General features: G+C 43.3%; 1 protein-coding gene across 1 annotated transcript in view; it reads right to left on the minus strand.

Annotated features, from left to right (window-relative positions):
- Positions 1-15,268: 15,268 nt before the first annotated feature.
- Positions 15,269-16,337, minus strand: part of MAB21L3 (mab-21 like 3) — a 48,750-nt gene continuing 47,681 nt past the window's right edge. The window contains exon 8 of the mRNA XM_081308585.1: positions 15,269-15,722. Coding sequence (XP_081164711.1) covers positions 15,489-15,722 — 234 coding nt within the window. The 3' untranslated portion in view covers positions 15,269-15,488. The remainder of the gene's footprint in view (positions 15,723-16,337) is intronic.

Here is a 16,337-nt window from a genome sequence, read left to right on the forward strand (position 1 = left end):
AAGTTGTCATAAACGAGCAAGACTGGCCACTGAACCTCTAGGGATCACCAGTGACCTCGTCCACTCCCATGCGCTCCCAACCTCACAGCCATTGGCCAGAATGGCCCTCACCAAAGGATGTACAGATGGGGCCACCTGATCTTGGACTTTCAGTCTTCCAGACTGGGCTAAATAAGCCTCTTTCCAAAAAAAAAAAAAAAAAAAAAAAAAAAGAAAATAGCTGCCCACTTTCATTTGTCTTGAAAGAGAAAATGGACTAATATAGAGGTGGAAACTCAAAGCTGATTTGGTTCACTCTCAGGACAGGGCAGCATGCTTCAGGGGCCAACAACAAGTCACTTTACTGTGGTGAGTCCTTGAGTTTAGCTCAACTTTTGACAAAGCAGAAAGACAGACTAAGTCTGTGAGGTTGTAAAATGTAAAAGAAGTAGAGTGCTTTTTCAATATCAGCTTTATTTTTGTCATCCCTCTCTGGTCCAGAAAATAATGTAAATCCTGCTTCTCTGAAGGGTTGAGGTGCTGCCTTCAACTTCTGGAAGAGCCTCAGTCTAAGAGTCTGGTTAGTTCACTCTCCAGATGTGTGTGAGTTGGGCAGACCCATGTGCCAAGTGGCTGCAGGCCGCTGGGAGGGAGAGGAGGCTAGGCAACGCTTCCCTCACTAGAATGGACTTCCCTCCCCTAAGGCCTTCCTTACAGAGGTCCCACCTATCTAAGGCCTACTTCACCCCTTGACCTTGACCACTCCACTGGAAGAGACCCCTACTGCAGTGCTGCTCTATACCCATAACATGGCAGCAGCATGTCCCACCCACCACCAAGCCTCCCACTTGTCTGTGTGGGTATCTCCATCTCTCTCTTAGATGGTCAGCTCCTTGGGGGCTGGAATTGAATCTCAAGCAGCCTGGCTCGTGATTTGAACACAGTAGGTGCTCAGTAAATTACTTAGTTTTTAAAATAATGGCTTCTTTACATTTCTGTAGCTTTTAGGTTTAATGGTTCTAAAAATATATGCGTGGAAATCTCAAAACACTTGGAGATTCAACAAAACATGTATCAGTGATTTCTTGTCGGAGAGGAAGTCTTGAAAGAAAGTAGAAAATATTTTTAACTGAATATAAATAAAAATATAGCATACCAAGATTTATAGGATGTACCAAAGGCAATGCTTTGAGAGAAAATTTATAGGAATAAATGCTTGTATTATAAAAGAAGAAAGGTGTCAAGTCAATCATCTAAGCTTTCATTTTATACAACTAGAACAGGAAGAGCAAAATCAATCCAAAGCAAGCAGGAGGAGGAGAATGATACATTAAGTGCAGATATTGATGAGACTGAAAACAGAAAAACAATAGAGAAAAATCAATGAAACTGAAAGTTCTTTGAAAAGATCAATAAAATTAAAAACAGAAAATGTTTCTTTGAAAAGATAAAGAAATTTTAAAACATTAGTTTAAAAAGGAGAGAAGACACAAATTATCACTCTCAGAAATGAAAGGTACACCACTAGAGGTCTACAGACATTAAAAAGATAATAACATTATGAACAGCTTCACACACACACAAATCTGTCATCTTAGATGAAAGACAGCAATTTCTGGAAAATTTCAATCTGGAAAATTCAGCCACAATGAAATAGCTAATCTGAGTAGCCTTGTAATGATTAAAAAACAGAATTTGTAATTAAAAATCCTTTGAAAAAACATCTCTACATCCAGATGGTCTCACTGATAACTTCTATCAAACATTTAAAAAAAAATAACACCAATCCTCCCAGAACATAGAAGAGAAGGAGTTCTTCTCAGCTTACTGTATGAGGCCAGCACTGCCTTCTATCAAAACCAGACAAAGATAGCACAAGGGAAATAATTTCGGAACAATATCCCTCAAAGGAAAGGGTTCATTGCTAGACAACAGATACATAGTTTCAATTATGTAAGATGAATAAGTTCTGGACAACATACTATCCACAATTAACAGTGCTGTAGTATGTAGTTAAAATTTTGTTACCAATAAAAAAAATAAATAAATAAATAAATAAATAAATAAAATTTTGTTAAGAGGGTAGGTCTCATATTAAGTCTGTTACCCCACACACAAAGGCAAATTGAATCCAGCAATATATTAAAATAATAATAGACTATGACTAAATTGTCCTTTGGTAAATGAATAGAGCAATAGACCTCCTATATTCTCATTGTTGTAATGGTTACACAAATCTATACATGTACTGTGATTCATAGAATCATACGCACAAATGCACACATAATCCAATTTTATTGTATGATAATTTTAAATTAGGGTCAAAAATTTATATTTTGCATGTGATGTGTGCTGAGATGATAGTAACCAGCACTTTCAGATAATTTAATGCACTCAAGTGAATTTTTTCCCTTATAGTTTTTCAAATGGTTTTTAGCTATGAATTCAAATTTCTAATTATTATAAAACTACTCAGGCTATTTATTTCATTATGGCTCAATTTTCTAGATTGAAGGCATGTGAAACGTGGGGTATGTGGGAGATGGGGAGACTGAGACTCAGAGAAGTGCTCATATGCAGAGCTGAACCACAGGCCAGAGCCCTCAGTAAAGGGCCCTGTCAGCAGAGACTTCTATGAGCTGTCCCCTAGCTTTGCATGTGTCTCTCCAGGTGGTGCTGGAAGTGAAATCCTGAGTCCTCAAGATAGAAAACACAGGAGAAAAGTTATCCAAGGCCACAGGCTCCAAGTCTCACTAGAGAGAGTAAGAAATTGGAAACATACTCCCTGAAGTCCTGATTAATTGAGGTGGTGGGAAGAAGTGGGATGGAGGAATGTGCTACCAACACGATTGCATATTCAGATATCTCTCTTCTTTCAATTTAATTAATATTTATCAAATACCCCAAAGGATATTTGTCCAAGCAGTGTTTTCAGATAAATAGATCTCCATGACCAGGAGCCATTTTTAGGGAACTTAATTATAAAATAACACTGAAGACACTGAAAAAAACTTTTGTCAAAACTTTGGAACCCATTCAGAAACTTTGAATGAGCAGGGGGTACATCTTGGACACTGTGCTCCAAGCGGCTTCATTCTGGCTGATACATCCCAAGGCAGAGCCATTCACAGCCATTCCAACCCTGCAGGAATAGGGCTGCAGTAACGAGTGGATTCTGGAAAGCTAAGAAGATGGAAAACGGAGTCAGAGACCATGTGGGAAGAGAAGTTTTCAGGTTCTTTGCCCTCTGTGGTTGGTGAGTGGCAAAAAATGTTCACACACTGACACTAGAGAATCATAGCCAAGAGCAGGAGAGGACTTCATCTAATGTCATATTTTCTGAGAGCACCAAGCAGAGGAGCATACTTTTAACTGCATGTCTCATGGGTTTGCAGCAGCAAACCCTAATAGATAGAAGAGGCACATCCCTGAGAGGACATATTTTAGGAGAGAGTAAAAAAAAAAAAAAAAAAAAAAAAAACCCAGTTGCTTCTCAGGCAGTTTGAGATTATCCTGAGCCCAGAATTCTTTTTTCCTTAAGAACCAGGAAAGTTAGACTTAGAAATTACATTTCTAAATATACTCCTATCCAAAGGGTTTCTGTATTTGGAGCAGATAGCCTACTTTATTATCCAAAGGGAGCCAGTACCAAGACCCAGGGTAATCATGGCTTAATCATTATGGTTATGGGAATGCTTCATTTTATAGTTTACTCAGTACCTTCTCATACCCAGTCTCATTTGGTTTTCCAAGTCAGCAAGGCAGGTTTCATGGTCCCCATTTTACACACGAGGACCTTAAGCCTTGGAGAAATCAAGGGACCTGTTCGAAACCTCTTAACAGCTATGTGATGGGGCAGGGACAAATCCAGGGTTTGTGCCCTTCCACAGATACACACGGAGGACCACTGCACAGATGGTAGATGTGATGATGTCAGGCAGTGTGGAAGTCACAAAGGTAAATGAGACTTGGGTTTGCAAGATAGGATTTGATCACAAAAAGGCAAACTACAAGTAGACTGGCACAAAGGCCAACAAATCCAAGCACTCCTCCCCTGCACTCTTGGAATCTATTGTTTTCTTATTTGTTGGTTGGTTTAGGTTCTGTCACCCAGCAACAACAAGCTCCCTGTGATCAGGAACTCATCCCTCTTAGTTGCCACTGAATTTCCATACGCGGAACAAAATCTGGCACAGAGCTGATGCTTAATACATATCTGTTGGCTGAATACACACATGAAAGTATGGGCCTCCTAGAAAGTTTCAAGGAAAAGGAGACTGTGGGATGGGCCTTCATTGGGAAGTCGAGGTTTTACAGGCAGGTATGGGAGCTGCACTTGCTCCAGACAGAATGTGATGAGTGGGCAGACCGATAAGAAAAGCAGGGCTGTGTGCCGTGCTGGGTGAGGTGGCTCACCTCTGTACTCCCAGCAGCTCTGCAGGCTGAGGCAGGAGGGTTAAAGCCAGCCTCAGCAACTCAGTGAGGCCCTAAGCAACTTGGCAAGACCCTGTCTCAAAATTAAAAAAAAAAAAAAATTAAAGGGCTGGATTGTGGCTCATTGGTGAAGCACCTCTGGGTTCAATCCCTGGTACAACAAAAAAAAAAAAAAAAAAGAAAAAGAAAAGAAAAGAAAAGCAGAGATTGTGTTTGGCAGAAGTGTGAGGAGTATGAGGAAGGGAAGTCAGGTTGGGAAGACCCTTCATGGAAGACCCCAAGTGGCATTTATTCAGTTGGTAACAGGAAACCATTTGAGTTCCTGTCTCAGAGGAGAGGCTGGCCAGAGCTTTGGGTCAGTGTGATGGATCTGAGAGTGACACTTCATATGCCATAGAGGGGAAGGAAAGGAAAGGTGACTATGGGGGCAGGTGACAGCAGGAGCCAGAGAAGAGGTGATAAGGGTAGAAGTACTGGGGCTAGGAGGAAGAAGGGCACTTCACAGAGAGAACATTCAGGTCTCAGAAAACCCCCTCAACATGGAGGCTGAAGGACCTCAAGGATGATATTGAGGTTCCCAGGTCAAGTGCCTGGAGGAGCCAGAGACGGGAGGGATGAGATAGATGTCTAATGAAAATGTCCAGCCAGTTGTCAGAAGGTCAGAGAGATGGGTGTGGTCCAGCTAGCCCATCTGATCACTGAATCAAAAACAGTCATTGGGTTGGGCTTGGTGGCGCACACCTGTAATCCCAGAAGCTTGGGAGGCAAAGGCAGGAGGATCTCTAGCTCAAAATCAGCCCCAATAAAGATGCTAAGCAACTCAGTGAGACCTAGTTTCTAAATAAAATACAAAATAGGGCTGGGGATGTGGCTCAGTGGTCGAGCGGCCCTGAGTTCAAGCCCTGGTACCAAAAGGAAAACAAAACTAAAAACGGTCATTGGAACAGTGCTAGGGAAGCCTTTTATGGTAGCCTGCAAGATTATAGGATGCAGAGCATTGATCTCAGAAGGGGCTGTGAGCTCACCTCCTAACAGAGGGGGAATCTAAAGCCTAAGGAAGTCTATTGACTTGCATAAGTTCACACAGCCAATGTGTCCTCCATAATTCTTATAGGAGGTCAGTTAACTTTTTATTTTTATTTTTTTATTTTAACTATGTGTGCACTTGCGTTCACATGCTAGGGAGGAAAATCAGGTTCTTGCTAGTCAAGTGCTCTACCACTGAGCTGCCACTAGCCCTCAGTTAACTTTTAAGTGATTGAAATTTTAGTATTTTTATAATATTTTCTATTTTCATGAAAAAAGTTCCTAATTTGCATCTCTCTTAAGTCTAAAGTTGATTAATGCACTGTACTAAGGAAACGTGATAATCCTTTCTGTTTGTAGACTTTGGCTGCCCCCCAGATGTGAGCAGGATCCTAAGGAATCAGGTATAAGATGGTGGTAGATTTTATTTTATTTTATTTCATTTTTGTTTTTGGAATGTGATTTTCTGCTAGGGTCTCCTATATGTAGCCATCCATGAGGCTCACAGTGAAGAAGACAGAGTTTTCTTCCGTCCTCAATTCATAACCTTTCACCAAGGAAATGCTATTGAACCCCTGGGACATAGAGGGCAGGAAGAAAACCAAGCCCTTTACTAGACCCTGAATTCCTTTCTTCCTCACCTACAGTACATTCTGCCAAATACAAACTTCAGGACTTTTAAGAAAAGCAAATAAAACCCCAACCATGTTGCAAAGGTTATCTGGCCTGTGGAGAAAGCGAATGATTAACTTTTGTAAAAGTGATTTTTGAGGATTTTTACAGCGTTCAAAGGTCCAACACAAAAATTTTAACTTAGAGTTCCACCCCTCTCCCCTTCCCAGGAGGACACTGACCCATGTCCAGGTGTGGAGTGTCTGTCATGGCAAGGACTGGGAATGGTATGTGTGTGTCCCTCCCAACCCAGCACCCATCCTTTGGTTTCTGCCAGGCTCATTTGGCTGAAGGGCCCAGCCGGAAGGTCTGAGGCTTCCACCTTGAACCTGGGTCCTGGTCTGCTTTGTCTCCATGTGTCTCTACTGTCACCCGAACTGTGAGTAATTTATTATGACCAATACCAAAAGAACATGACTGCCCACATCCTGCTGGTGACTTGGGCAAGTACTTTTTTCTCTGTGAGCCTCCAATGCTCATGAGCAAAATGGGTTTAGGGTATCCACCTACCTCAAAGAATTGCCAAGGGGACTGAATGAGATAAAACACCAGGCACCCCAAAAATGTGCTGGGCACAAAGGAAGTGTCTGCAAATCTTGGCGTCCTGTCCTTTCCTCTTCCTGAGCATTTCTCACTCACCCACCCATTCTCACCCCACGTACCACGACGCCTGCTGGATCTCCTACCTTTGCTTTCCCCTAGGGATTATCTAAGAAAACGGAGTCCAAAGGAATACTACAGGTTCCTTCTCTCTTCTGCACCCCACAGCAGCACACCAAGTGTCCAGATGAGCCACCATGTGGGTTGAAGTGGCTGTGCCTCTCCCCCGCACCCCACCCCCTGGGCAATAAATACTTTCCCCTGAAAAGAGGGACCCCTCGGAGGGCAGTGAACCTGTGCATCACGACAGCCTCTCTGGGCGCTGAATGGGCTAAAGGGTCGCTTCAAGGGTGCAGAGTTCCCTGGGGGTCGCTGTCAGCGTGTTATCGGTTCCCCCAGAGTCGGCGTGGGCGGAGGCACCCTGGCCCAGCGCCCGGGAGCCGCATAGGTACGTGGCCACCGGGCTGCGACGCCCAGCGAGGTCCGCAGTGTCCCCGCCCCCGTGTCCCCGCCCCCGTGCTGTCCTCGGGCGCCGGTGGCAGCAGGCGGAATTTCCCCGGGGCTTTTGGAGCACTGCGGCTGTGCGTCCACGCGGAGAGGCCGCGGGCGCCCCCTGCTGCTTAAAAGGAGGATCACAGCTCTAGGCGAAGGCGAGCTCCTACTCCTTCAAGAAGAGCTCAGGTCCTGGTCACAAAGCCAACAAGTTGCAAATGGTGGCCCCTGGACAGATAAAACCAAGGACTGGGAGCCTTATTGATCCCCCTGATATCACACTGTACGAACAAAGAACATTTTGGCAGGAGGAAAGAGCGCAGGAGAGGAGGAGGGACCCCCTGCTAAGGGGTGTGACATGCATAGAAGGCTAGGAATTTGGAGCCCAGCTCCCTTTGTACCTGGCACCCACCAAATGACCCAAACTGTGCTCTTGTTTGCTCATCTGGTTGCTCAGGCCGGAAATGAAAGATTTGGGTTCTTTTTAGTAAGCACCCCAATGTGTTGGGTGCCCCACCTAGTTACATTTTACATCATAAGCAAGATTCTCTGCTAGGTTCCCAAGGTGTTTTATTTACTGGCAATGGCGTTCTTTCACACAGTGCACTTATTCACGGGGTCCTTTGTGTTCAGGCGCTCCATGGGTTGGGTCCTGACAGAAGATTCATGTGGTACAAAGTCTGAGAACATAAGATATAAACTCACAAAAGAAAGTCAGTTTTGTGCCAAAAGTAAAGCTGGTTGAATGAAAGGAAATAAATGGTCTAGACTCAAAGACAAAGAATGGACAGAGAGCTTCTGTCAAGATCACTACTGTTTGTCTCCGTGCTTGGCAGGAAGGGAGGGTGAAGGCCTGAACTCTCTTCAGGCACGGTTTGTTTAAGTGCAAAGGATTTGTGTGCTCACACAGTCCACAAAATGCATGCTGGATCCCAGTTAAGGTAGTGGTTTCTAGCAGACACCTGCTACACAGTATCTGCATTTAGCTGTGACTGCCTGGGAGCTACGGCACAACACTGGGCCTCTGCAGCATTGGTGTGCACTGCTGCATGGAGCTGCGTTCTGCACAGCGAGAAAAGAGCCAGGCCCTTCCCAGAAAAGAGACTTCTACAGCCAGGGATAATTTTTCTTTTTCATTTTGATTCTTTAACCTCTCAAAATGCTATATCTCTAGAGGAAAGAGCCTGGCTTGAGCATCAAGAAAAACTGAGTTCAAGTCCAGTCCCTTCCACAAACAGATACATGTCATGGAACAGAATCATCCATTCATCCATCCACTCATTAATTGCTCCAACTATCCATTTAGCAAATATCCATAGAGCATCTACTATACACTAGATGTGGTTTTAGGTGCGGGGATACAGTAGTGAATAAGACAAACTCTATTTGCATAAAGCCTATAGTCCAGAAAATAGGCAATTCACTGCAGAGAGCAGGGCACAGAGAGTCTTGCTGTGTAGGCTGGCCAGGGAGGAGTGGGTCGGGCCAACATATGGGAAAAGGAGTGATAAGCCAAGGTAAGCAGGTATAAAGGTGTACAAGAATGATCTTGGCGTGTTTGGAGCAAAGTGTCATGTGATTGGAACAGAGTTCAGGAGAGTGGCCATGGGCAAGGGAAGAGAGAATGGGAGGAGCCAAACCACATGGGCCAGCAGAGGGAGTTCATGTGCATGTTACAAAGACCTCCCTGGCTCCTGGGTAGGGAACACGGAGGTGGGATGGGACATAGTGGCAAGACTGCTAGAAGGGCAAGGTGATGACTTAGCCTGGAGTGGGGAGCCATATTGGACTACATGTAGAAAGGTGAGCCAAAGATATTGCTGACGTTTCCAGCTTAGGTCAGACTGCGTAGCCAGCATTAGAGCAGATTAGGCACTTAATATGACTTTCCCACTGACAGAGCTAGAATTGTGGCTTCAGTCTATACCTCTAAAATACATCCCTAGGTAGAAGGAAAGCAAGGAATACACAGACTCCAAAACTAAAGGGAAGCCAGGACCTCTGGTAGGTGAGTGGGCAGCAAAGTTTTGCCCTGAGGGGTTTGCTGACTCAAGCCTTCTGGAGCTTTCCATGGGCAGCCTCACTAGTCTATGGCTGGCCTAAGAGGGCAATCTTGCAGGAATCTTCTGCATAAAGTTGGGGCTCAAAAGGCCACACTCTCAGAATGGGGGTGACTAAGGACGGGGACTTGCTTACTCTTATGGTTTAGATATGAGGTGTACCTCCAAACTCCTGTGAGGCGATGCAAGAGAGTTTGGAGGTGAAATGATTGGGCTATGAGAGGCTTAATCTAATCAGTGCATTAATCCACTTGAACATATTAACAGGATGGTCACCGTATGCAGGTAGGGTGTGGCTGGAGAAGGTAGGTCACTAGGGCTGTGCCTCTGGGGTATATGCTTTGTCCCTGGTAAGCAGAGCTTTCTCTGCTTCCTAATTGTCATGACCTGAGCTTGCTCTGTGCTGCCTCATCTTGGGCCCAGAGCAATGGAGTCAGCTGTCTGTGGACTGAGACCTCTGAGTCCCCCCAAATGCTTTCCCTCCTCTATGTTGCTCTTGTCAATCTTTTAGTCACATCATAAAAATTAAAAAAAAAAAAACACTGACTAAAACACTTTAATCTTGGCACTGAGTGGAAGGAAAATATATATATCACCTAAGGATTTGTTATAAAAAAAAAAGGTCTCAAATAATTTAAATCTGGTTTTGAAAAAAAAAAAAACTACAAACATTGAATTTAATTTAAATGGTCTTGGGTTGGCAGTGTTCTTGATTAACTGACAAAATTAAAAGTGAATCCTTTTATGTACCTCAACTTCAACCCAGACCTCAAAGAAACTCCCACAGGTAAAACTTCAAGGAAAAATAAACAGCTCACATTAAAAATTTACAAAGCACAGAAGAAACAAGCACTATTATTGACAATCAAAAACAAAGAAAAAAACAGACAACAGAAGCAACCCCATCAAATATTTCAGATGTTAGAACTTTCATGTATGGATTAAAATGCAATTATGTTTATTATGTTAAATACATAAAATAGAAGCTTAAAAACAAAGGGTAGGAACAAGAGACCTTGCACAATCAGGCAGGTTTAAAAAAAATAGCAGAATCGACCTCCTGAAAATGAGAAACAAAACACTGAAAATAATATTCAGTGGATACACTACACATTAGATTAGATGCAGGTGAAGAGAGAATTGGTCAATTGGAAGACAGATATCCAAATTTATCCAGAATGGAGTTCTGAGAGATAAAAAAGGTATAAATTCTAAAACAGAAGTTAAAAGATACAGAAAATAAAATGATTTGAGACTACTACATATCTAACTTATTATTCTGTCTGTAGAGAGAATAAGAAAGTGCAATTATTTAAAGTTAAATGCTGATAATTTCCCAGAATTACTAAAAAAAAAATCTAAAGTCTAAGAAGCCTAAGACTTGAGAGACAGAGAGAGAGAGAAAGAGAGAGGATACCAGAAACAGCCAGAGAAAAAAGACAGATACCCTGCAAAGAGACAAATAGAGCATCTGTGAATAGCAACCATGGAAGCTAGAAACAGTGAGAAAAGCATCTGTAGGATGAAAACAATTGTTGTGAACCTAAAATAGAAACTCAGTTTCAAGAATGAAAGTGGATAAGGGCAGGTTCAAACGAAAAGCATCCACTCTCCCTGCAGGAAATGCAGGAAATGCAGGGAGCCAGTACTCCAGGGAGAAGGGAGGGGCTCCCTCTCTGAAAGTCTGAGATGCAAGAAGATCTGTAAGTGAAGATTGGGGGATCAAAACCAAGGTGACAAAATATGATGAAAAATTTTATGCTGGTAAATTTGAAAACTCAGGTAAAGAAATTTCTAAGAAAGTAATACTTAACACATATGCAAGTAGGAAAAAAAAAAGTCCAAATAGCCTTTGTATGTAAAAGTAAATGAATTAGTAGTTTAAAATCTTCTGACTAGGAAAACACAGGGCCCAGCTGGTGTTTTAGGTATTAGAATGAACCTTCAAGTAAAAAATATTATTAAAAATATTAAAAATACCAGAATAGGATAGAAAAAACAAAGAGCATTTCCTAATACTGGTGAAACATACAACCATGAAATTCTAGAGAAAGTACTGGAGCACATCCTCAAGATCTTAAGAAGGTGATTTTTTAAAAATAAGATATCAAATGTGTTTTGTTAAAATGGAAAAAGTCACTGAAAATTCACCTACTTTAAAATGGAGAATTTAGACCAGTATAATCACTATGGGAAATACTTCGGTATTACTCAATAAATTTAAGTGTGCATATATTCCATGGACCGAAATCTTGTCCATCTATATATATATATACATATACACATACTCTTAAAACACTGCATCTGAGAACCTGGAAAGTATGCATAGAATATGCAAATCACCAAGAATATGCAAATCGCTAAAACTAGAAAAAAATCCACCTCAAGTACAACAACAAAGATATGTCCAGTATAGCAGAATCCTACAGGGGAAGATTATATCACAATGAAAAGCAGCCCACTCTGGGTATCTCAGAAGGATTCTCGATTATTCTTATGTTCAGAGGCAAACACAGAAGACTTTGTTCAGTTTGATTCCATTTACGTAAATCTCAAAAACAGGTAAAACTAAAAACATTTTGTTTGGGATAAATGCAGTTATATTTGGTTGATTCTGAGACATACCTTTTACTCTAACATTTTAATCTCTCTAAAAAGACGTGCATCTTATAACCAGTGGCGTCTTTGGTGTCTTGCAATTATATTTAGCACGTTTCTTTTTTTTTTTTTAGGCAACGTTGTTCGTCTCACAATGTTGGGGGTTTGAAATTCAACGAAATATAGTAGGTCATAAAACTATTTTTAAAAAGTGACAGAATGACTAACACAAAATTTGGTACATCTATGATTACCTATGTTCAGGAGGGGAGGAAGGAGGCTGAGGGAAGGAAGAGGTACCCAGAAGCATCCCAAAGTACTAGTGGTTTTTTTTTGTTTGTTTGCTTACTGGTGTTTATTTTATTATTGTTATTTAAACTTCTTAGACTTTTGCATGTATGAATATCTTTCACAATTCAAGAAAAAAGGTGTGCAAGTGGTGAGGAAGTATAATGTGGTTGTTGTTGTTGTTGTTGTTGTTGTTTTGCCACTGTGACCAAAGAATTTTAGAGAAGAAAAAATGTATCTGGCACTCATAATTTCAGAAGTCTCAATCCATAGATGGCCAACTCCATTGCTCTGTGGCCAAGGTGAACATCAGGGTAGAAGGGTGTGACCCAGGAAAGCAGCTCAGGATATGACAATCAGGAAGCAGAGAGTCAGCTTGGCTCACCAGGGACAAAATACATACCCAGGAGCACGTCCCCTGTGCCCCACCTCCTCCAGCCACATCCTGCCACCTAGTTACCACCCAGTTAATCCACTCAAGTGGATTAAGGCACTGACTAGGTTAAGACTCTAATAACCCAACCCCTTCACCTCTAAACTTTCTTGCATTGTCTCACGCATGAGTTTTGCGTGATACCTCCTATCTAAACCATAACAGGGGGATGCACAAGCGCATCAAGAAGCTGTGTAGAGAGGTGGGGGGGAGAGAGGCAGGGGGCAGTTGTAGGAGGACATTGCAGGGAATGAGTGGGAAGACGGGGAAGTGGGAGCCCCCAGAACCACACATGCAGAGACACCGGCCTTTGAGGAGTGACACTTCCTCCATTTTAATAAAAGGAACACAAGGAGAGCTGGGCCCATGGAATTTGCAGTGGAATTTTCTACATGCTTTCCTGGGGGGGGGGGGGTCTGCTTTCTGTATGAAGAATATATAGGGCTGGGGATATAGCTCAGGTGGTAAAAGTGCTTGCCTCACATGCACAAGGCCCTGGGTTCAATCCCCAGCACCTAGAAGAGGAAAGAACGATGGAAAGCCCCCCCCCTTTTTTTTTGGAGGAATAAAAAACAAAAACTGGCCAGAATAAAGGAGAAATGATCTCAGACATTTCTAAGCTGTGCAATCTTTCCCTGGTAACAGAAAGGAGCCAGAAGCTCCACAGTGCCTTGCACAGGCAGAAAGACTGGAATTTTTGCTAAAAACGGCAGAAAAGTTCGACCATTCAGCATGAGCTGGAATCCACAGTTCCTGGGTCTCTTGGTTGGAGGGGTCAGGTGTAGGTGATGGGCTGAGTAGGTGACACCTGCTGGGCTCTGGGAATGGGATGGGCAAGGACCTGGCTCTTTTCATATGTGGTTTTCTGCTGCCATCTGCTGGCTGATAGTGGGAACACTCCGCAGAGAGTCCTAACTTCTTCCACAAACCTTAGATCTTACTGGGAAAGAGGCAGGGAAAGCTACTAGAATCAGACTGTGAAGTATGTCAATCCCACCTTCTACACACACACACACACACACACACACACACACACACACACACACCCCACAACATTTTGATCAATGATACAGTAAACTTTTACTTTTTGGCATACTGTGATTGCATAATATAATGTTTTAAAAACTAGATCAAGATGTTTGCATCATAAAAACAAAACAAAAAAAATCATTACATCTGCCACTTTTTCAAAGATGACATTTTTCAAGATCCAAGAATATAAGAATTAGAATGCAAATCTTGTGGATTTTAACAAAGCACTGGTTTGTCCGTAATTTCATGTTTTCAAAAAATCTTAAATTTCTTATATATCTGTTAAGAATTGTTTTGATATTTTAAAATCATAATTTCCTGTGTGATAATATAGGGAATCCCACCATTTGGTTACAGTACTTTTGAAAATTTAACCATTTTCATTTTCAAAGGTGAATTTTCAACAAGACAAAATCAGTAGTTTGTGCTTTTAGAAATCTCACTTCGTTATTTCTACTGGGCGGAGGGATGTTCAAAAGTAATAAAGGAGCACTTTGAGTTGAGAAGCATTAAGTAAATGCCAGAGAAACCATTGTGCTTACCAAGAAATCCTAGAATTCCTGGTCAGCTGTGCTGTGCAGGATGTGTTGCTTTGTGGCCTTCAATGCCCCTTAAAATAGGTAGGTATGAAAGCTGTCAGTGCCCCTGAGTCTCTTGAGCCCCAGACTTCTGGATGCAGTCACCTGAGCAATTATTTAAAAGGCATTTCAGATCCTGAAACCCCATTTGCTTTGGGAGAGGTCAATGTTACACCTTAGAATAGAATACTGATCCCTTATCAGCTTTGCAGGGTCACAGGATTGGACTCATCCTTGCACCTTCAAGCCTGTCCTTAGTCACCTTTCCTCCTTCTTCCATGGTTTTCATTTTCGTCCTTTGTGCCTCTTTCTGTTTCAACATTCTGTTTATTTCCTTTAGAGCCCTTGCTTCACCTGTAGTAACTGTTTATTTATCTGTTCATTTCTTGTCTTCACCACTAGGTGTTACCCCATTCAGTGGGTTCATCTTGCTCTCTCTGGTTTTTCCAGTGCCTAATGAACATTTATTTACCAAGGAATGAATAAGTGAACGAGGGATTTGAGCAAAGGAATATGTCACTCCAAGCAAGTTCATGGTATGGAGCTCATTCTAGAAGTAGAATGAAGTTCCATTCCTGCATCCTGGCATGATGGCTGTAGCTGGCAGTGGGTGGATCCTGGACTCACACTAGCCACCAGGACTACTCCTGCTGTTCTTAGGAGAACACCAGAGAGCAGAGGCCACTCAGCCACAGTGTAGGAGGGCTGAGGGCATCAGAGGTGTGCAAACGCTTAGGTGCGACCATTCCATCAGTGTGTGGATACCCATCCGGGAGGCAAACACCGGCTCCTAAACAAGCTAGTAGCACTTTGTATTGCTCCAATGTCCTTCTGTTGAAAAGGTCCCAGCAATGCCACAGGCTCGAAGCCCTCTCCAAAGAGGGCATATTAACATCTCCATTTTACAAATGGAAAGATAATGAGCCCACGTTCAGTGGGCTAGAGTACACTCCTGGGCGGCAAGCTCCTGTCTGGCCTTCCAGGGGTTCTCCCAGTCAGACGATCAGAGCCGGAATAAGAGAAAATAAACCAGAATTGTCATCAGTTCAGAATCGGTGGCTTGGGAAGCTTGATGACAGCCGTCCCCACGAGAGGTAGCTGGGGTGAAATGCTTGCTTAGCTCCAGAGAGGCCTGGGTCGGACATCTCAGGACACAGTTTCCCCTCTCTGGAGTCCCGAGGTGGTCTCCTCTGCCTCTCTCCTGGGTTGGGTCCTGGCACCTGGGGGAGAAACCACCTAGACAAGGAGCTCAAGCCAGAATGGAGTGTGCGAGGGTCTCCCAGGCAGGGCCGGCCTTCAGGGCAGGCTGATCTGGGGGTTCTTCAGGAAGAAGGCCAGTTTTTGGGCTACGGAGTCCAGCTCGCTGGAGTTAGCATATTGGAGGAGGTTGCTCTTTGGGACGAAGTAGTGCTTCAGGAAGTGCTGGCTCACACACTTGTGCAGCTTCCTCACCAGGCGCAGGAGGGCTTTGTGGAACACCTGCCAGTCCTTCAGGTGGGGATACTTCTCACAAGTCCAAAAGAGCACAGTCTGCAGAAGGAAGAGGGAGCATCAGACATGGTTTTGGGGTCCCTGAGCAGAATATCTTCAGAAACAAGTACTGAGTCTGTGTGGCCTTGGAAGGAGGGAGAGAAGAATATGGGACCTGCCCCGAATTCATGATCCTCGGTCTCAGATGGGCACTCTGTCTTAGCCAGTGGGTCCTCTCCCTGTCTTGGCTGATTTATTCTCTCACTCTCCTCTGACATTTCTCGTGATCATCACTCTCCTCAAGTCTGCAGCGGCGCACACCATGCCTTTGCCTCCTATTTTAAAGGCAACGTGGAACCCACCCCTCATCCTTGGAAACCCAAGAGCTCCCTTTACCCCTTCTGTTCCACCACTCCTTCTAGCCAGGGCTGACCCCTGCACCTGTGCAGATCCTGCCATCTTGGAACTGCGTATGATTGCTCTCCCTCTTGCTCCATGGCTTCTCAACCTGTTCCAACTCTCCTGCTCCCTGACCCCCCACTTCCCTTCTCCCCTAACTCTTGCCTCTCTGCAAATCTAGGTTCCCAGTCACTTGTCATCATTTTCTCTCCTTTCATTCATTGCCTGCCTCCCATCCCCTCCAATATGGCGTCTTCTTCCATTAATCCTAAAAGG

This window comes from Spermophilus citellus, assembly GCF_964194105.1.
Source record: "Spermophilus citellus genome assembly, chromosome: 9".
NCBI classification, from domain to species: Eukaryota; Metazoa; Chordata; class Mammalia; order Rodentia; family Sciuridae; genus Spermophilus; species Spermophilus citellus.